This window comes from Hyperolius riggenbachi, chromosome 11 (genome assembly GCF_040937935.1).
Source record: "Hyperolius riggenbachi isolate aHypRig1 chromosome 11, aHypRig1.pri, whole genome shotgun sequence".
Lineage (NCBI taxonomy): Eukaryota > Metazoa > Chordata > Amphibia > Anura > Hyperoliidae > Hyperolius > Hyperolius riggenbachi.
The window spans coordinates 203574073-203596156 of record NC_090656.1 but is presented as its reverse complement, the minus strand read 5'-3'; the positions used below and the strand labels follow the sequence as shown (position 1 = coordinate 203596156).

Genomic DNA, 22084 nt, shown 5'->3' with positions numbered 1-22084 from the left:
TGCACATGGAATGGGATGATACACATGGAAGAGGGGGCTGCACATGGAATGGGATGATACACATAAAAGCGGGGGCTGCACATGGAATGGGATGATACACATGGAAGAGGGGGCTGCACATGGAATGGGATGATACACATGGAAGAGGGGGCTGAACATGAAATAGGATGATACACATGGAAGAGGGGGCTGCACATGGAATGGGATGATACACATGAAAGAGGGGCCTGCACATGGAATGGGATGATACACATGGAAGAGGGGGCTGCACATAGAATGGGATGATACACATGGAAGAGGGGGCTGCACATGGAATGGGATGATACACATGGAAGAGGAGGCTGCACATGGAATGGGATGATACACATGGAAGAGGAGGCTGCACATGGAATGGGATGATACACATGAAAGAGGGGCCTGCACATGGAATGGGATGATACACATGGAAGAGGGGGCTGCACATGGAATGGGATGGCACACATGGAAGAGGAGGCTGCACATGGAATGGGATGATACACATGGAAGAGGGGGCTGCACATAGAATGGGATGATACACATGGAAGAGGGGGCTGCACATACAATGGGATGATACACATAAAAGCGGGGGCTGTACATGGAATAGGATGATACACATGAAAGCGGGGGCTGCACATGGAATGGGATGATACACATGAAAGCGGGGGCTGCACATGGAATGGAAAGGTACACATGAAAGCGGGGGCTGCACATGGAATGGGATGATACACATGAAAGCGGGGGCTGCACATGGAATGGGATGATACACACGGAAGGGGGGCTGCACATGGAATGGGATGATACACATGGAAGAGAGGGCTGCACATGGAATGGGATGATACACACGGAAGGGGGGCTGCACATGGAATGGGATGATACACATGGAAGAGGGGGCTGCACATGGAATGGGATGATACACATGAAAGAGGGGCCTGCACATGGAATGGGATGATACACATGGAAGAGGGGGCTGCACATGGAATGGGATGATACACATGGAAGAGGGGGCTGCACATAGAATGGGATGATACACATGGAAGAGGGGGCTGCACATGGAATGGGATGATACACATGAAAGAGGGGCCTGCACATGGAATGGGATGATACACATGGAAGAGGGGGCTGCACATGGAATGGGATGATACACATGGAAGAGGGGGCTGCACATAGAATGGGATGATACACATGGAAGAGGGGGCTGCACATAGAATGGGATGATACACATGGAAGAGAGGGCTGCACATGGAATGGGATGATACACATGGAAGAGGGGGCTGCACATGGAATGGGATGATACACATGGAAGAGGGGGCTGCACATGGAATGGGATGGTACACATGGAAGAGGGGGCTGCACATGGAATGGGATGATACACATGGAAGAGGGGGCTGCACATACAATGGGATGATACACATGAAAGCAGGGGCTGCACATGGAATGGAAAGGTACACATGAAAGCGGGGGCTGCACATGGAATGGGATGATACACATGAAAGCGGGGGCTGCACATGGAATGGGATGATACACATGAAAGAGGGGCCTGCCCATGGAATGGGATGATATACATGGAAGAGGGGCCTGCACATGGAATGGGATGATACACACGGAAGGGGGGCTGCACATGGAATGGGATGATACACATGGAAGAGGGGCCTGCACATGGAATGGGATGATACACATGGAAGAGGGGGCTGCACATGGAATGGGATGATACACATGGAAGAGGGGGCTGCACATGGAATGGGATGATACACATAAAAGCGGGGGCTGCACATGGAATGGGATGATACACATGGAAGAGGGGGCTGCACATGGAATGGGATGATACACATGGAAGAGGGGGCTGAACATGAAATAGGATGATACACATGGAAGAGGAGGCTGCACATGGAATGGGATGATACACATGAAAGAGGAGGCTGCACATGGAATGGGATGATACACATGGAAGAGGGGGCTGCACATGGAATGGGATGATACACATGGAAGAGGGGGCTGCACATAGAATGGGATGATACACATGGAAGAGGGGGCTGCACATGGAATGGGATGATACACATGGAAGAGGAGGCTGCACATGGAATGGGATGATACACATGGAAGAGGGGCCTGCACATGGAATGGGATGATACACACGGAAGAGGGGCTGCACATGATGGAATGGGATGATACACATGGAAGAGGAGGCTGCACATGGAATGGGATGATACACATGAAAGAGGGGCCTGCACATGGAATGGGATGATACACATGGAAGAGGGGGCTGCACATGGAATGGGATGGCACACATGGAAGAGGAGGCTGCACATGGAATGGGATGATACACATGGAAGAGGGGGCTGCACATAGAATGGGATGATACACATGGAAGAGGGGGCTGCACATACAATGGGATGATACACATAAAAGCGGGGGCTGTACATGGAATAGGATGATACACATGAAAGCGGGGGCTGCACATGGAATGGGATGATACACATGAAAGCGGGGGCTGCACATGGAATGGAAAGGTACACATGAAAGCGGGGGCTGCACATGGAATGGGATGATACACATGAAAGCGGGGGCTGCACATGGAATGGGATGATACACACGGAAGGGGGGCTGCACATGGAATGGGATGATACACATGGAAGAGAGGGCTGCACATGGAATGGGATGATACACACGGAAGGGGGGCTGCACATGGAATGGGATGATACACATGGAAGAGGGGCCTGCACATGGAATGGGATGATACACACGGAAGGGGGGCTGCACATGGAATGGGATGATACACATGAAAGCGGGGGCTGCACATGGAATGGGATGATACACATGGAAGAGGGGGCTGCACATGGAATAGGATGATACACATGAAAGCGGGGGCTGCACATGGAATGGGATGATACACATGAAAGCGGGGGCTGCACATGGAATGGGATGATACACATGAAAGAGGGGCCTGCACATGGAATGGGATGATACACACGGAAGGGAGGCTGCACATGGAATGGAATGATATACATGGAAGAGGGGCCTGCACATGGAATGGGATGATACACACGGAAGGGGGGCTGCACATGCAATTGAAAGGTACACATGAAAGCGGGGGCTGCACATGGAATGGAAAGGTACACATGAAAGCGGGGGCTGCACATGGAATGGGATGATACACATGAAAGCGGGGGCTGCACATGGAATGGGATGATATACATGGAAGAGGGGCCTGCACATGGAATGGGATGATACACACGGAAGGGGGGATGCACATGGAATGGGATGATACACATGGAAGAGGGGCCTGCACATGGAATGGGATGATACACACGGAAGGGGGGTTGCACATGGAATGGGATGATACACATGGAAGAGGGGGCTGCACATAGAATGGGATGATACACATGGAAGAGGGGGCTGCACATGGAATGGGATGGTACACATGGAAGAGGGGCCTGCACATGAAATGGGATGATACACATGGAAGAGGGGGCTGCACATAGAATGGGATGATACACATGAAAGAGGGGCCTGCCCATGGAATGGAAAGGTACACATGGAAGAGGGGCCTGCACATGGAATGGGATGATACACACGGAAGGGGGGCTGCACATGGAATGGGATGATACACATGGAAGAGGGGGCTGCACATGGAATGGGATGATACACATGAAAGAGGGGGCTGCACATGGAATGGGATGATACACATGGAAGAGGGGGCTGCACATACAATGGGATGATACACATGGAAGAGGGGGCTGCACATACAATGGGATGATACACATGGAAGAGGAGGCTGCACATGGAATGGGATGGTACACATGGAAGAGGGGGCTGCACATGGAATGGGATGATACACATGGAAGAGGGGGCTGCACATACAATGGGATGATACACATGGAAGAGGGGGCTGCACATGGAATGGGATCAGGTGAAGTGGGGCCCTAGGCAAGGTAGTAGATTTGGCTCTAACTTTTAGTAATCTGATGTGGGAGATGGCTCAGGGGAGGTGGCATCTGTGCCCTTATACACACCCCTAGGCCCAAAGCATTTGCCTATGTTGTCTTGTGGATGATCCTGCTCTGAATGTGAGGAGCCCTACTGCACAAGAAAGGGGGCTCACAACATACTTGGAATAGGGGTACAAAAAGTATAAATCTGGCTTTGCAAATACTTTCTGTTTTAAGAAAACATATTTATATAAACCAGACAGTACTTTAACCATTTAACGGCAAGCATACGTATTAAAACGTCATGCTTTCCCCTATTAATGGCAATATGACGTTTTAATATGTCGTACGTTCCCGCCGCCGCTCCGCACGTGTCCGCGCCGCTACCGCCGCCGTTTCCGTCGGGTTCCCGTGCTGGGTGATTGGGGAAGAGGACCGAGCGGTCCTCTACCCAATCGCACTGCCTGGAGTGAATGGACGCGACCGCGAACAGCGGCCGCATCCATTCACAAAACAGGAAACTGTCACAGTTGTAAAATGTAAAAAGAAAAAAAAAGTGATCACTTCCTAATGGGAGAGTGTTCACTAGCGCCATCTTGTGGCCAAAAAGTATATTGCACATACAGGCAAATACATAATATCCACACAATATTAATAAAATTAAATTACATTTCCACCCTTTCCCCCCTCAAAAAAAACCCACTTTTAAAAAAAAATCAGCTATAAATAAATAAATAGTTGCCTTAGGGACTCAGCTTTTTTAATCTATATTGTATGAGGGAAAAATAATTTTACTTTATTACATAGGGGCTTGTAATTATGGCCAGAACAAAAACAAAACAAAACAGAAAAATAACACCTATATTTCAAAATAATATATTGTCGCCATACATTGTGATAGGGACATAATTTAAACGGTTTAATAATCGGGACTACTGGGCAAATACAATGTGTTGGTTTTATCAACAGGAGCATGTTTAATTTTAAAATTATAATGGCTGAAAACTGAGAAATAACGATTTTTTCCCATTTTTTTGGTATTTTTCCAATTAAAATGCAATTAGAATAAAAAAATTCGTAGCAAAATGTACTACCCACAGAAAGCCTAATTGGTGGCGAAAAAAACGAGGTATAGATCATTTCCTTGTGATAAGTAGTAATATAGTTATTAGGGAATAAAAGGGAGGAGCACTGACAGGTGAAAATTGCTCTGGTCCGTTAGGGTAAAAACCCTTGGGGGTGAACTGGTTAAACTGCACAGGACAACACGTCCCCACTAGGGGTCAGTATTGTAAAACCTCTGACTTGCTGGAATCTGTTCACATTGGGAAATTTTAGCTCAGTGATTTACTGGGAGGGATAGGCCAGAAGATGGCAATAGCCAGCAGTCTGTAGCTGAAACCCTGTCTGATAGAAGCTGCTATTCTAGGTTTGGGACAGCCAAGCTGATGGTCAGTATGTAAGGTGACAGCCCCTATTCTTACATTTCCCTATTTTTTGCAATATTACAACCGCTGTAAATGGTGATGATAGTAATCTGCTAATTACGACTACATAAAATTTCACGTAAAATTTTTACAACCACACATAATTACAATTTGGAAATTCAACTGATTTTGCCTAATCCATTCATAATTTAGTATAATTATGCAGAGAATTATGCATAATTTCATGTCATTTGGTACTAACTTTAGAGATTAATAGCAAATCCCCCCTACATGCTATTGTCACCAATTGTATGTTAAGGGGAATAGTGAGAACAAGTAAAAAAAAAAACATTTCAAAAAGACCTTGTAGTTTTTTGAGAAAATCGATTTAAAAATTCAAGGAAAAATGTTTTTTAAATAAAAAAAATTTCATCTTACTGGGTGTAAAGAAAAAAAAGTTTTCCTTTGTAGTTTTTGAGAAAATCGATTTAAAAAATTCAAAGTCTTTTTGATTTGTTTCCACTATTCTCAATAACATACTGTATGTATCAATTTTAGCGATGATAGCATGTATGGGGACTTTGCTATTAAATGCAAAGTCCTTTGCTATTAAATTATGCGTAATTGCGAAATTACAGTTCCTGATTACAGTTACAAAGAAAATTAAGCTTTTTTTCCAGAAATTTCACATAAGGGTTTTTTTTTTGTTTAGGCACTTACAGAGGGGTTGGGGTTAGGCAATAGGTGTGTGGGGGAATTTGTTTTAGGCACTTACTGGAAGGGGGGATAGTTTTCGGCATTAGGTGGGGGGAGGTTGTTTTAGGCACTTGGGGAGTAGGTTTAAGCATTAGGTGGGGCGTTTCTTTTTAGGCACAAGAAGGAGAGTGTTAAAGGGAGAATAAGTGCCAGGTTGTGCATAGTAAAATATTGGCAACTTAAATCACCAATATTTTATTATTAGCGGCACCACCGACACCCAATTCATGTAGCGGCACCTCAACATGTACTGAGATGAGATTTTGGCACACTGCAGAGTGACTCCCACAGGAGAGCCATCCCACACCTTTCACAAATGACTGGGCACATGTTTGCTTTACTTGTCTGGCACAAGGTACACGCTGCGCTGTTTCATGAGAAAACTCATACAAGACATATGAAGAGCACTGTGAAAAGCCTGCTGAATCTGAATTATGCAACAGGTTCAGGTGAATGGAGAAGATTTTCTAATCGGAGCCCAGACGTTTATTTTTATCCCTTCCCACAATTGACTCCTTTCCCGGCTTGAAGATGCTCTTCCAGTGAAACACATAATAATTACTATAAAGAAGCCGTGTTGAGTCTTCTGAAGAGTTAATTAGACTCCACAGAGAAAAGCGCGCGTCACTTGCGCGGGTAACTGATACAGAGGCCGGGCGGCGTTCTGCTCCTCTGATATTGTCCCCGCCAGACATTTATTGATAGAACGCGATGTTACATCTGCTGCTCGCAATTTTTAATATCCTCCAAAACGAGCGATCCCCTGGAAGCCGCAACGCACTGTCTATGCATCGCCGTACCGCTAACCGCCACCTCCGGGCTGATTGGAGCCCCAATTATGAATTGGTTTCTTCAGCCGCTCCTAATATTCCAATTAAAGTTCTCAGTCTGCTCGCCGCTGCATTTCTTTATTGCCTTTAAGTCGGCAGGTGCAGAAGCTATGAAATTTACCAATTAACAAATTTATATCCATGCCCGTCAATGGAAGAGTGCAGTGCGCGACACCCTCAAAAATGATGCACCCAGACTCTGCGCTCTGACAAATCACGCTGATCGACGGTATAGACTGCGTCAGAGCAGCGTGCAGAGCAGGGATTAGGTGCAAAGCCCATGTCCATGCGCACAGCCAGGGCTGAATATCTGCCAAGGCCACAAAGGCCCTGGCCTTGGGGAGGCTGCTGCTTAATGGGATGGATGGGCATGGAAACAGAATTCCTGCATATGAAAGCTGAGGCTGCATATGGAAAGCTTTACATGGAAGACAAAAACTCCAGCTCAAGGAAGCTGTACATGAGAAAAAAAGGGACTGCTGTACAAGAATGTTACGCATGAAAGAGTGGGCTGCACATGGAATGGGAGGGGCTCTGCTGCACAGTGAACGGGAGTAACAACAATGTTGGTCTAAGGTTGTAAACAATATAAATCCAGCCTTGCTCTATTAGATAGCTTACTAATGTCCTTAAATGTTCATCTTTCATGAAGGTTGAAGAGCAATCACAGAATGATTTGACCTCTGCTTATCATGGTGGTTTAACATAGATGAGAATAAGCTCTGTACGTATTCAGAACATGTGTCCTTAGAATTGATTGATAAAAATATTCAGTATCTATACCTCAGAGCAGGGCTGTTTCTTGGGCAGTGCGGTCAGGGCGACCGCCCTGGGCGCAGACCGGCAAGTAGAAGAGGGGGGGGGGGCGCAGGCAGGAGGACATAACCGCTAAGGAGCTGGTGACGGGCAGTGCAGCCAAATGGAGGAGTCCAGGAGCTTTCCAGGCTCTCTTTGCCTGTGTGTTTTCCTGGTCCCTGTTTTCTCCTGGATGAGCGGCTGGTCACTAGTAAGTAGGCAGATCTATTTGTGACCTGTGGCTGTGTGACTGTCCCTAAAGTGTATGGGTTCGCAAGTCCATGGGGATGGGGGGGAAGTACTGGCGTAACAATAGGGCCTGCAGCCCCCCCCCCCCTAAGGCCCGTTCGGGGCCGTTTTGTGGGGGCTGGAGGGGTGGCAGCATGAGGGGAAAGCCTTGGCCACAGTCGGCGGGGAGAGGGGATGTCCCCCCCCCCCTCCCTCACCTCGGGGCTCTCCCCTCTGCGCTCCCCTCCAGCTTACGTTACAGTGTGGGCAGCGGCGGGCAGATACATACCTTCTGTGCGTTCCACCGCATACTCCTCGCTCTAGCGTCTGTTGTCACTTCCGGAAGTGACAACAGACGCTAGAGCGAGGAGTATGCGGTGGAACGCACGGAAGGTATGTATCTACCCGCCGCTGCCCGCTGCCCACACTGTACTGTAAGCTGGAGGGGAGCGCAGAGGATAGAGCCCCGAGGTGAGGGAGAGGGAGGGAACTTCCCCTCTCCCCGCCGACTGTGGTCAAGGCTTTCCCCTCATGCTGCCACCCCTCCAGCCCCCACAAAACGGCCCCAAGCGGGCCCTGGGGAGGGGGGGGGCCCGCTCTGAAATTCTGCAGGGGGGCCCGATGGGGCCCAGTTATGCCCCTGAGCGCAATTTTTACACCCTTAGCCTAGAAACTGTCTCAGAGCTTCTCCATACCGAACTCTACAGGATGATCCTTATGCTGAAATCTCATCTTTTCAATAGTAGATGGCAAACCGGTTGACAGTCTCGCCAAAGTGAAATAAAATTGTTAAAAACAGTAAAAAAAAAAAAAAAAAAAAAAAAAAAGAAGAAGGTAAAGGTAAACTTAGGAAGAAAAAACTCAATGGCAAGGTTGAGAACTGTGATCACTGATGCGCTAAGCTCTACTATGGCTCATTGAAGATTTTGCTCTCTTTCTTTGCCAGAAGCAGTAACCTAGTCCTAAGATATGCAATCTTGCAATCTATGAAAGTTTTGTTCATTTGGACCAATAAAATTACAGTTCTTAAGGTGGCCATACATCAGGCGACTTGGTGGCCGATCAACCATCTAATTTGATTATTATTATCGAATTGGATGAAAATCGGTGCCACCAAATGCATACCCGATCAATGATGCAACCAATTTCGGGCCGAAATTGGTTGCAGTATTCGGTTGGATATGCTGCAAGTCTGTGCTCGACTGAAAAGCAAGCATCAGATGCCAATCACTTAGCGTGTGGAGGCGGGGGAGTGTGCATACTTCTGCCCGTCATTATGCGCCGGGCAGAAGCGAAGATTATCCAGGCTGAAAGTCAGCCAAGTCGCCAGGAGACTGGCAGGAATAGGAGAAGCCTGGCGGCTGACTGCGGGGAGCAAGAGGGTATCGACTTTTAACCCCCTAAGCACTGCATCCAACATTTTTATCAGAACTTTTCAGCTCTGGTATCCATTAAAACACCGCCACAACCCTTCAAAAGCTCAGCCCTGTTTTCCCCTCAGGCACGTCGGTTATCTGAGACTTCTAGTTGCCTGACTTCCAGATAACGGGGACTTTGCTGTATATTCATTCAAATATGAATGTTATTTTCCACAGAAAGTACTCTAAAAGAAGTGAGAGAAAAAAATGAAGATCCGTGAATAGCGCTGCCCCAGAGACTGCTGGGAAGTCCCTCCACAGCTGCTCAGCAGAAAGGTGAGGCGCAGGTGAAGGTAGAGATTAATGCAGGTGTAAAACGCCTCGTGTGGGTGTCATAAGCGACCCCCGAAACCCAGCCTGATAGACATCGCCCAATCTTCATCTGCTGTGACTGACATTTAAACGCCGCAGGAGGATGCTGTACCGGGGATGCGAAGTTATACATTAAGTCTTGAAAAGGCAACAAAGATCACAGAACCATTCACAAGTGTAACATCATCTCTTGCAACTACCACAAAGAACAACAAAATCACATTATGTAGAAGTGAGGGGAAAAAACAGAAATGTTCTGAGCATTAAAGGCTGAAGAAAAATCATTTTATTTATTTATTTTTTTGTAAAACCATGTTGAAAATAGTATATATGTAGCCACTCACAAATCATTAGTGTTAGTACCTATAGTATGAATCCTAATTAAAGGACAACAAAAGGGAGTGGGATATGGAGGCTGCAATATTTATTTCCTTTTAAACAATACCAGTTGCCTGGCAGCCTCGCTTATCTATTTGGCTGCAGATGTGTTTTAATCGCACTAGAAACAAGCATGCGGCTAACCTTGTCAGATCTGACAATAATGTCAGAAACACCTGATCTGCTGCATGCTTGTTCAGGGTCTATGGCTAAAAGTATTAGAGGCAGAGGATCAGCGGGGTAGCCAGGCAACTGGTATTACTTAAAAGAAAAGAAAATATGGCAGCCTCCATATCTCTCTCGCTTCAGTTGTCCTTTGTGGGCCCTTTCACACCAGAGCAGGGCGGTGCAGTACTTTTACTGCACCTTACTGCCAGGCAATGAAAGTCTATGGGAACTTTCACACTTCCGCGGTACGGCCTGATGCAAGTGACATTTTCGCCGCATCCCCAACGCAGGTCCAAAACTATGTTACGGCACGTCTTCTGCGGCGATCTGCGTCAGCCCAGAAGTCATGTTAGTCTATGGTGACGCATAGGTTTTTAAAAAATTACCGATGCGACGTTGTGGCGTGTATGCATGGAAGCGTATTTTTACAGTACGCTTCCGTGCACTTCCACATACCCCAAAGCAGGAAGTGACCGCAAGCACGCATCACTTCCTGCTTGGCTGTTGGCTAGACAGGGAGCACGGCATACTAACACGGTGTTCCCTGAAGGCCTGTTTCTGGCAGAGCAATGTGGCAGAATTGACGCTCCACATCGCTAACGCTGGTTTACGGTGTGAAACCAGCCTAAGTCTTTCCTGGAGTCTTGTACCGTGTGGCAACGCACTGCACTGCAAAGTCTGCATCACCTCTGCGCCGTCAGGACCATTTTCACCACATCACCTCGCACTGCGGCAGGTAGTGTGGCCAGTCTCATAGAGACTAATGGCCACCAAAACGAGGGACTGGTGGGGGAGCGTACCGCGACACTATAAGTGTGAAGGTAGCCTCTACTCTCTGGAAAGGATCTATACAAAGATACCAGCCATCTTCCTTCCTCACTTACACACTATTTTGGTAGCTAAACGGAGCAACTGCTATTCTGTAAGTGATGAACTAGCCCAAAATCTGTCAAATCAGTCATATTTTTACTCCATATTATGCCTGCCTGGTACATACCATGCAATTTCCCTTCAGAGAAACGGGTCAATAGATTATTTACGACAGGTCCAATCAGATTTCCTTTTTTTTTTTTATATAGTGCGCAAGGAGTACAACTCACATTACTGGGGTGGCTGTCAACTCGCAATGCACGCGTATAGGTATGCTGGTAGCTCTACTTGCACAATGTGCGGTAATTTTACTGGCCTTTCTTGGATATGCCTCCATGTGTGTACAAAATATTTTGTATGATAGGGAGAGTTTAACCACCCCAATCCAGTCACGCAAAGTAAGCAAGCAGAAGGCATCCATCTTGTCGATATTGCCGATCTTGCACAGAAGAGTGCTCAAGTATCATGATAATAATAAGATTGATATAATAATAATAAAATTAACATTTGTATAGTACTTTTCTCCTGTCGGATTTAAAGCACTTGAGAGCTGCAGCCAATAGGGACGTGCTCAGTAGGCCATCCTAGAGACTTATGGTAGTGTCTTGCCCAAGGACCCCCTACTGAATAGGTAACTGGCTCCACCCAGGATTGGAACCCTGACCTATATTTCAACATAAATCATCACAGGAAAGGGGGATAAGAGGTCATTTATTATGCCAAGTAAGCAGAATTTGGACTCCATGGCGACAGAGCATTCATTTTTTCATGTCAAGTCATGAAGTCAATAGCTTGTTTCCAATAAGAAATAGGCATAGTCGGGCAGTCATAGATTGAGGGAAAAAAGGAGGGGTGATACATCTTGGGCATGTGTGTCTACTTGTGCCAGAAAACCTGGAAAGTCACCTGAGGCTCATGAATGCCTGATATAGTATACCGAGTTGTATAGGTTAATTTGGGGGACATTGCAAAATCTGCTTATTTTTCAAGGTCAAAGGTGGCAAACTTCAGTTTCCACAATCACACATTTAGATCTCACAGCAAGTCTAGGCTCGTAACATCTGATACTTTGAGAACTGGTAAAAGGTACTGCAAAGGGCGCACATACCATTGGTGAATGTGTTTGCACATTGTGAGTGCACCCTCATTACATTACCAGCATGGAGGAAGCTGACGTGGATTCTCCCACATTTACCTATACTCCAGAGGAGACTTCCAGAATTATGGCACAAGTGTCAACTCAAGTGTCTTTTTTGAATGCAGCTGATGACAAGAGCATCCGCAAACAAATTATAAAAGTCACCAAAATGTATACAACTTTGGAACTACACGCCATGACCATGGCGGAATACCACAGAGTGAAACGCATACCTCGGGGCATGCGTTCGAACGTTGCACCCATTATGTTTCCATCTGATAAAGTTTTTTGCCATCGCTGGAGTCTCATATGGAATAAGGCGTCTTTTGATGCAATGCCACTCACCATAGAGAAAATACAAGAGGAACTACCGAGACTTACAACACGACGCATAGCATTGAAAGAGAAACTCAAAACGCTGGTGTCAATCGCCGAATATGAATTGTTTTCTTTAGAACTGGCGACAATGCTCGAAACACATCAAAAACAAATAGAAGGTATTAAGCGTGATAAATTCCAGCGTGATGAACATGATTATAGTCTCGGATATGTTTATTCTTGGCAGAGACCAACAGGCAGGCCAAGACCCATTCGTAGACCAAGACCAGGTCCAAATGGAAAAAAACCACAGGGTGGCTCGTTACCAGACTCGTCTGAAGCATTTAGCAGCTCCTCTCAGGAGGGTTTTTCAGATCCAACAGGAAACCAGGACGGACGCGGCGTGGCAGCCGAAAGAGGAGAAGGAGGAGGCGGCATGAGCGACCGCTTGCGGTCACGGCAACCGAGACAGCCAAGGAAATAATTGTAGTCAATATATCGTCAGTTGCACTGACTGACCTCGTCCCAGCTATTCTCTCTGAACTATGGCCTTTCCTTCTCACCTACAAACTATCCAGACCCATTAGAAGTGGACGTTGAATTACAACGTTTTTTTCGATCCATCAAGTTGAAGTATTTCTTTTCAATTCCTAGGATGTCTGATAATAGTGCTCCCCCCACAGAGCCGGATTGTTTTACTTTGCGTGGCACCACGCTACGGAATAAGAGCAAGTTCCAGCCCTCTTCCTGTCAGATGATAGATATTTACATTAAAAAAGTACAAGATGAAGTTGATACTTTGATGAGACAACCCGTGTATGAGGGAATCCGAGTACGACCGAACATCAGTAAAGTAGAAAGATTGGCAATTAAGGAATTGATGGATGACCCGAACATCACAATTAAACCCGCCGACAAAGGCGGGGCCATTGTGGTCATGGACACTAAACAATATCGGAAGGAGGTCCTAAGACAACTCGCTGACACTACTACCTACCAATTGATATCTAATGATCCCACAGCAGAGATTCAAGCAAAAATATTAGAAGCTGTGACCTCAGCCAAGGCCCGTGGCATTATTGATGATAAACTCATGGAATACTTGATACAGCCATATCCGGTTGTTCCAGTTATATATATTTGTCCTAAGATACATAAGCGATTGGACAATCCACCTGGCCGACCAATAGTCGCCGGGATAGATTCGGTTCTGGCCCCTATCTCTAAATATTTGGATCAAATCCTCAGACCTTATGTTACCTCGTTGAAATCATATTTGAAAGATACTCAAATGTTTCTGAACATTTTAAAAAATCTTCCACCCATTGAGGATGGGTGGTTGTTAGTTACAATGGACGTTGAAAGTCTGTATACTGCAATACCGCATGAGAACGGCCTTGAGGCAGTTAGTTGTATGTTAGAAACTGAGTCAGAATATACTAGGGAGCAGATACGGTTTATCTGCTCCTTGTTGGAAATGGTTCTCAAATATAATTATTTCAGATATGAGGAACAGTTTTACATGCAGGTTAGGGGCATGGCGATGGGGTCGAATGTGGCGCCGTCCTACGCAAACATCTATATGGGAGTATACGAGGAAATGTTTGTGTATTCTTGTGCACTTTTTCAAAAATATGCTATGCAATGGTTTCGATATATAGATGATATTTTTTGCATGTGGGCGGGGCCACATTCGACCCTCATGGAATTTGTTGATCATTTGATGATTAGATGTCTGGATATAAGGCGTACGGTACACAGCTCAGAAAAACAGATTAGTTTTCTAGATACATTAGTAATGTGCAAGGATCAGAGACTGGTCACGGATCTCTATGTTAAGCCCACGGATGTGAACTCCCTGTTGCATTTTGGGAGTTTCCATCCGTGGGCTACTAGGAGGTCAGTCCCGGTCGGACAATTTCAGAGAGTTCAGAGGATTGTGGGTGAGGACGAGGCCAGGGCACGGAGGATGGAACAAATGTAACAAAAGTTTATTAATAGAGGTTATCCTGAGGACTTGGTTCAGGGAGCCAGGTCTAGGGTGACACATGGCACTGTGGGAGTCAGGAGACAGAGGGGTGATGTTCGGGATCGGATACCATTTGTCACTAGATTTAATACACAAAGCGACAGCATAGCAAAAATAGTTAAGAGACATTGGTACCTGCTCTCGAACAGCTTCCCGAATATACAGTTTTTTAAGAATCCTCCACTTATCTCTTATAAGAGTGCCCCTAATTTGCGGGACCGTTTGGTCCATGCTGATTCTATTGTGAAAAGCCAGTCAAAATCTAATCGCAAAAGCACTGTGTACATTGTAATTCAGTAATTAAGGGTGACCATATTGTACACCCACATAAAGGTACTAAATTTAAAATCAATGATTGCTTTACATGCGATTCTAGTTAAGTGGTATATGCGCTAAAATGCCCGTGTGGGCTTTTATATGTTGGGCAGACCACACAAAAAATAAAAAAACGGCTGTCGTCGCACAAGCATGCAATTAGAGAACGTTTGACTGACCAAGCAGTAGCTTATCACTTCCAGCAGGCCCAACATCATGTTAGTCAACTTAGATTTATGATTATTAAACAGGTTGGCCCATTGAGGAGAGGTGGTGATAGAGTTAAGAAATTATTGTATAGAGAGGCATTCTGGATCAAAAAGCTGGACACAATGGAACCGAGGGGTCTAAATAGAGAATTTGATTTATTACCTTTTATTTAGTTAATTGGCCCTTGTCCCATTGTGCCCAGCTTTGAGACCAATGTTAGTGTACTTACTTATATAGTACTACATATATCATATAATATGCTATCTGAAATGATTGGAGTCACCATACTGACTTCTGACAGTGCCTCTGTTTCCTATGGGAGATATGCAGTATGTTTACTGCTTTTGAGACGTGGCTGATACCGATGGCGCACTAGCCTCTGAATATGTTTATGTGATGTGCATTTATGTGCCCCCTCCATTGACCCCTCTTGCCGCTATCTGTATATTGTCCATCTAATATTACAGAGCAAGACTGATGCTGCAGGGTTTTTCCTTATGTATTTACGTATAACAACTGAAAGTCTTCTCCCATTGGCTGCCTCGGCCGGCGCCCTCCCCTTGTAACATCCACAGCGCAGAGCGGCGTTGGCAACGCCGCCTGCGTCTGCCGTTGCTGTATGACGCGGGGGGCGGAGCTCTTCTCCGCGACCCGCGTCACGCTAGCCAGTTCCCCATCAGGTCCGCTGGAGCAGCGGCCTTGTGGGAGTGGCTTACAGCAGAGGGGTGCGGCGGAATAGAGGTATCCGCTGGTGAGCGGGGTAAGGTGGGGAAAACACAGTTTGAATCCTCCAATAGCGGAACCAGAAATACAGTCTCCCATCAGGTCCGAATAGGGCGAGATTGCAATGATTGGTCAGTGTTGACAGTGGGATTTAGTGATTGGCTGTTCATGTGGGCTGCTGGGGTATATAAGGATGTTGAAATTTATTTGATAGATTGTCTTGCACAGCATAGCTTGATAAAGGGGGCGGTTGCCCTGAAACGTCGCTTGTACTGCTGGTATGCTTTTGAAAAGCAAATAAAAGAGCTTTATTGCAAATTGGATGGATGGTGCCGGTCTTCCTACTTTCTACATACCATTGGTGAAGAAATGCTGTGATAAAGGACCATACCACAGTCTCCACAGGAAGGGGGTACCTTACTTTATGTTGGTATGTGGTTGGTCTACAGAAGTAGACCTCAGAGCGCACATACCATTGGTGAAGAAATGCTGTGATAAAGGACCATACCATAGTCCCCCACAGGAAGGTGGGTACCTTACTTTGGTTTGTGGTTGGTCTACAGAAGTACGATAACAATCTCACCTTTTCTAGGTGGTGGATTCCCTCCTCCAAGCAGCAGAGGGAGGCCAGGGTCCTCAGAGCGCACATACCATTGGTGGAGATATGCTGTGATAAAGGACCATACCATAGTCCCCACAAGAAGGGGGGTACCTTACTTTGGTTTGTGGTTGGTCTACAGAAGTACGGTAACAATCTCACCTTTTCTAGGTGGTGGATTCCCTCCTCCAGGCAGCAGAGGGAGGCCAGGGTCCTCAGAGCACTCGGGTATAGGCACTTAAACTGGTCTTGTCTGAGAATTTTAAACAGTCCAACCACGGCTCCTTCCTGTAAGAAAACCAGCTTGGAATATGAATAGAGCTTGTATGTCCCCCATCAGTCTGCAGAAACTGCATAATAGTCACACTTGGGTTGGAGAATACAGAAGAGCATTAGCAATATGATAAATGCAGGGCAACTATATGTAAGCAGATCCCAACCCCTTATACAGATGTATTTACAAGTGAAAGGGTTCAAGAAACACTTATATGATTACTTATTGCCACTATTACCAAAATAAGTGCGCCGTAGCCCATGAAACACGTTGTTTGATACTTCCTAATAAAAACACTTTTTGTTGATAATACCTAAAAGCCACCTGAAGTAAAAATAAATTTGAGATAATGAATTGTATGTGCAGTACGGTTAAGAAATAGAACATTAGTATCAAAGAAAAGAGTCTCGTATTGTTTTCCAGTGCAGGAAGAGTTAAAATACTTCAGTTGTAAAAGAGCTTTTCTGAGCTATTTGACCCAACTTGGGTTGAATACAGTCAACCATTCACCGCAGTGCACTCAGCCCTGTGATACCGAACACCCGGGTCCCGGCTTGATGACATCATCAAGCCGGGACCCGGATATTTAGCGTCACAGGGCTGAGTGAATAGCGGTGAATGGAGGCTGGAGCTGCAGCATGATCGCAGGAACCAGTTCAAGTGAGATATTCAACTTGCAGGGGCATTCTTTTTAATGATCCGACCACAGAGGGGGAGAGATGAAGGATCACTGCTGTTGGCTACAGTGGTGATCGTTCATCCGTGGGGGTCACTAATTGGTTACAAGGGAACATGTTCCCATTCGCCAATTAGTAATGCAGCTGTCAGTGCAGGGGGGTGCACGCTGAAGCACACCCGATTGTGCACAGCAGGGCTGCAAGCAAGTCAGTATATCTACGTCATGGTGGCTTGGAGGGTGCCACAGATGACGTAGATATACTTTAGCAGTGGACAAAGTGTTTAAGCTATAAAACAAAGCAGAAATAATGGCCCTTGAACTTCCCTGCTGTAAAACCTTATCCCAAGCTGTCTCTCACTGTTTCTTGGCTGTGTGAGTGCGTCAGAAAACAGGACTGTATTCGACCCAGTAGGTCAAATAGCTCAGAGAAGCTCTTTTGCATACGAGGGTTGAATGAAAAGTAATGCCTCCACCGCCATAACTTGGGTTTGGATGGGAATATTTTAATAAATCAAACACAGAAATAATCCTTAGAATGTGATCTTTAATATTCAATATTCACTTTTCCACATAATCGCCAGACAATTGGATACATTTCTGCCAACGATGAACAAGTTTCCTGAAGCCGTCATGAAAGAAGTCGACACTCTGTTTCCGCAACCAGCTTCTCACAGTTCTCTCAACTTCTTCATTAGAAGCGTAATGATGTCCCTGAAGACTTTCTTCGAAGCAATAATGTGACCCACACGTTCTTGTGAAATGCCTATTATGCTTGCAATTTCCCTCTGAGTGATACGGCGATCGTCCTGAATCAGTCTGTCAACTTTTTGCCTGTGAAACTGTGTGGTTGCTGTCACAGGACGTTAAACTCTTTCTTTGTCCCGCAAGTCAGATGTTCTCACCTCAACATCTTTAAATTTACTGCCCCAACGATGCACAGTACTCACATCAACACAACCACCATAAACAGCTTTCATTCTCTGGTGAATCTCCTTTGGGGTGACACCTTCTGCTGTCAGGAATTCAATAACAGCACGTTGCTTAAATCGCATTGACCGACCTTCTGTGCAGGGTTCCATACTTTGCACTGCAACAACACAACCGTCCAACGTTAAGGCTTCCTGCAAACTGGAACTTTAGAGGAAAGTCTACTGAACAATCCAGTACTTGCCACAAACCAGTGCTGCCATCTGATGATGAGTTATGGAGGTGGAGGCATTACTTTTCATTCAACCCTCGTAGATAACAACTGAAATTTCTTAACTCTTCCTGTACTGGAAAACAATATGAGACACTTTTCTTTGCTACTAATGTTCTATTTCTTAGCTGTACTACACATAAAATTCACTGTCTCACCAGGAAATTATGCTTAAAGAGACTCTGAAGTCTCCTAAAAACGAGTTTTTTACTTTAAAAACCTCTTTATCCGAATTGCCCCTAAAACACCGCATCACCGTGGCTGACAACACCATAAATCACCATAAGTTACCTGGGGCACATCGCGGGGCTCCTTCCGCATAGAGGCAGAGCTTTCAGCTGCAGCTCTGCCTCTACACGCGTCTATCAGCGCGGATCGCCGTCTCTCCCCGCCCCTCTCAGTCTTCCTTCACTGAGAGGGGCCGGGGAGAGGCGGAGATACTTGCGGATTGACTCGCATGGAGGCAGAGCTACAGCTGAAAGCTCTGCCTCCTCCAGCAGCAAAATCCACGACCAAGAAAGTCGTCGATTTTGCTGGGGGGGAATTAGGGGTGATTTATGGCGTGCGGCGTTTTAGGAGGGGCAATTAGGTTAAAGAGGTTTTTAATGTAAAAACCTCCTTTTTAGGAGACTTCACAGTCTCTTTAAGGAAGGTGAGAGTTGGGGGCTTACTAGCCCTTACAACCCCCACCATCACGTTGGGGCCTGGGAGCTGAGGGGGAGGCCTGGTCCTGTACCTATGTAATGTAGAGTGGCCGCACAGTGGAGCACTTTACATTACCTGTTATCGGCGTGGTACAGGCCCTCTCCACTTCCTATTCAGTCGTGGCGGGTAGCCAGGAAATCACCTGTCCCATGTCATGTGACAGGGATGGAAGATGCATGGTGATTGGCTGGCTGCACGACACTTGCAAACTGAACAGGGAGCGGAGAGCCTGTATCGCGCCACGAGCAGGTAATGTATAGCGCTCCACTGAGCTGTCGCTCTGTGATGGAGGTGGGAGGGGTGGTCCGTACAACAGATGTCTGCAGGGCAGCCCAATATAGTTACATCCCAGGTCCAGTGCTCCTCTGCACTAACAACAATCTCACTCTGTCTTCAAGAACGCGTTAGAGAACAGAAGTAGTGCTTAGCACTCTCGCCTTGCAGCGCTGGGTCCCTGGTTAAAATCCCAGCCACAACACTATCTGCAAGGAGTTTGTATGGTCTCCCCCGTGTCTGCGTGGGTTTCCTCCAGGCACTTTGGTTTCCTCCTACATCCCCAAAACATTCAGATAAGTTAATTGGCTTCCCCCTAAATTGGCCCTAGACTATGATACATACACCACACGATACATACATAACAACAGGAGGTAATGGCAGCGCTTCCAAATGCAGGCAGCACCCGAATTGACCAGCTACATAGATAGACATATAACTATGTTAGGGAATAGACTGGGAGCCCCTCTGAGGGACAGTTAGTGACAAGACAATATACTCTGTACAGCGCTATGGAAGATTTCGGCGGGCACTATATAAATACTTAATAATAATTATAATAACAGACAAACTCTGAGAGACAAATACAGAAGGCGACACCCCCCCCACGACACAGATGACGCGTCTCGTGTGGGCGAATTCTGATTGTTTACACCATTGACTTTTCCCATCTGTAAATGCCATTTTAATTAAAGTTGTTAAAGAAGTCAAAACTCAGATTATATTTGTGAGAGCGGCTTCCTGGCGGGGGGACAACACCGCCTCATTATCCAGCCGCTCTCCTGTAAGAAGCCACGTGCTGCAATTAGCAGAGATTAGCTGTAATGGATACACATGTCCGGCACTAAACCCTGACACCGGCTGGATGGGGGGAAGATGACGGCAGACTGACAATGAGCACCGAGAAGGAAGTGAAAGGTCACATGACCATGCTGGGGGAGAATCGCGCTGATTTCTGGATGTGGCTGACAGCAGGAGAAACTGTTCACTACATATAAAACTCTGCAAAGCTGAACACAAGGCGATGGAGCACTCTGCGATTGTATTGGGAGGGTCTATTAAATATTGCTAAACTCTGTTAAACTGTTAATGGCACCAGCCAAAAGGGTAATAGCTGAGCAGTAAAGGACAGAGAAAGAGAAAGCATCGGCTGTAGACATTTTTACAGGGTGTGGGAAATTCCTTAAAGAAAACCTGAAGTGAGACGCAAATGGTGGCATATTTATTTCCTTTTAAAGAAGCCTACATATGAAATGGCCACCGGGAGACTTTGGTGCAGGATACAGCAGTATATGGCTGATCCTGCTGCTGCACAAGTCCCAGCGGCGTTAATTACTATTCCCCCTCCAGGTCCACGTGGATGGTGGGGAATGATGTAATTTGGCTTCCAGCTATTGCTCTGTCTTCTGACGGCGCTGAAGTTACTGACCGCTGTAGTCGTAATTCCTATTACGACCGATGGTGGCGCCAGCTGCGCCCAAATAGTTGAATAATACCTAAACTGAGGGATATGGAAGCTGCTATATTTATTTCCTTTTAAACAATACCAGTTCCCTGGCTGTCCTGATGATCCTCTGCCTCTAAAGGTGCATACACGACTTATGTCACCCATTGGGGATCGGGACCCCATCCTCTTGGGCAACATTGCAAGGCTGTACAGACGCGTGTCAGCTGACAACACTTTCTGTTGCTATGTAGGGGGGAGGGGAGGGCGACGAAAGGACGACAGAGTGGTGTCGTCACATGGCGGGTGGGGGAGCAGCGTGGGCAAAGGAGTTAGTTGTTGCTTGGCAAAGTTGATCCGCCAAACATATCGCTTGCAGAGCAGCGGTCGGGGGCTGCTGTGCACACGCTTGATTATAGTCTGTAGTTGTCGTTATTGGCCGAACCTTAATATTTTAAGCCATAGACCAGGGATGTCAAACCAGTCCTTTGAGGGCCGAGGGCCTCACACATTTTTGACAGAGCTGAAATTGATGGGTCTGAACCAGGAAAGGTGTGGTCCATCAGGTAGAACACATTCCTCTCTTTCTTAGTCCATCCTAAACACTGGCATGGATCTGGCCCTGCAGGCCTGGAATTAGACACCTGTGCCATAGACATTGAACAAGCATGCATATCACATATTTCTGACTGGAGTCTGGCTTAATCTAGTCAGACTTCAGTTGCAAGCTGCATGCTTGTTCCAGGTACTACTGCAGTCAAAGAGATCAGCAGGACTGCCGGGCAACTGGAAAGTTTTATAAGGAAATACTGTAAATATGGCAGCTTCCATATCCCTCTCAGTTCAGGTGACCTCTAAAAACTACCAGCTGCCTGGCAGTCCTGCTGATTGCACTGGCTGCAGTAGTGAGGCTAATCGTGTGAGACATGGGTCAGAGAGCACCTGATCTGCATATGCTTGTTCAGGGTCTATGGCTAAAAGTATTGGAGGCAGAGGATTAGCATGAGAGCCATGCAATTTGCAAAATTTACGTCCTATGCTCAGATAGTGCTTA

At 46.3% G+C, this 22084-nt stretch overlaps 1 protein-coding gene across 7 annotated transcripts in view; it reads right to left on the bottom strand.

Moving 5' to 3' along the window:
- The window catches only part of INSC (INSC spindle orientation adaptor protein), a 309535-nt gene that overhangs the window by 67577 nt on the left and 219874 nt on the right, over positions 1 to 22084 (bottom strand). For all 7 annotated transcript variants that reach the window (XM_068260115.1, XM_068260117.1, XM_068260118.1 and 4 more), the window contains one exon: positions 16620 to 16745. In XM_068260115.1, coding sequence (XP_068116216.1) covers positions 16620 to 16745 — 126 coding nt within the window. The remainder of the gene's footprint in view (positions 1 to 16619; positions 16746 to 22084) is intronic.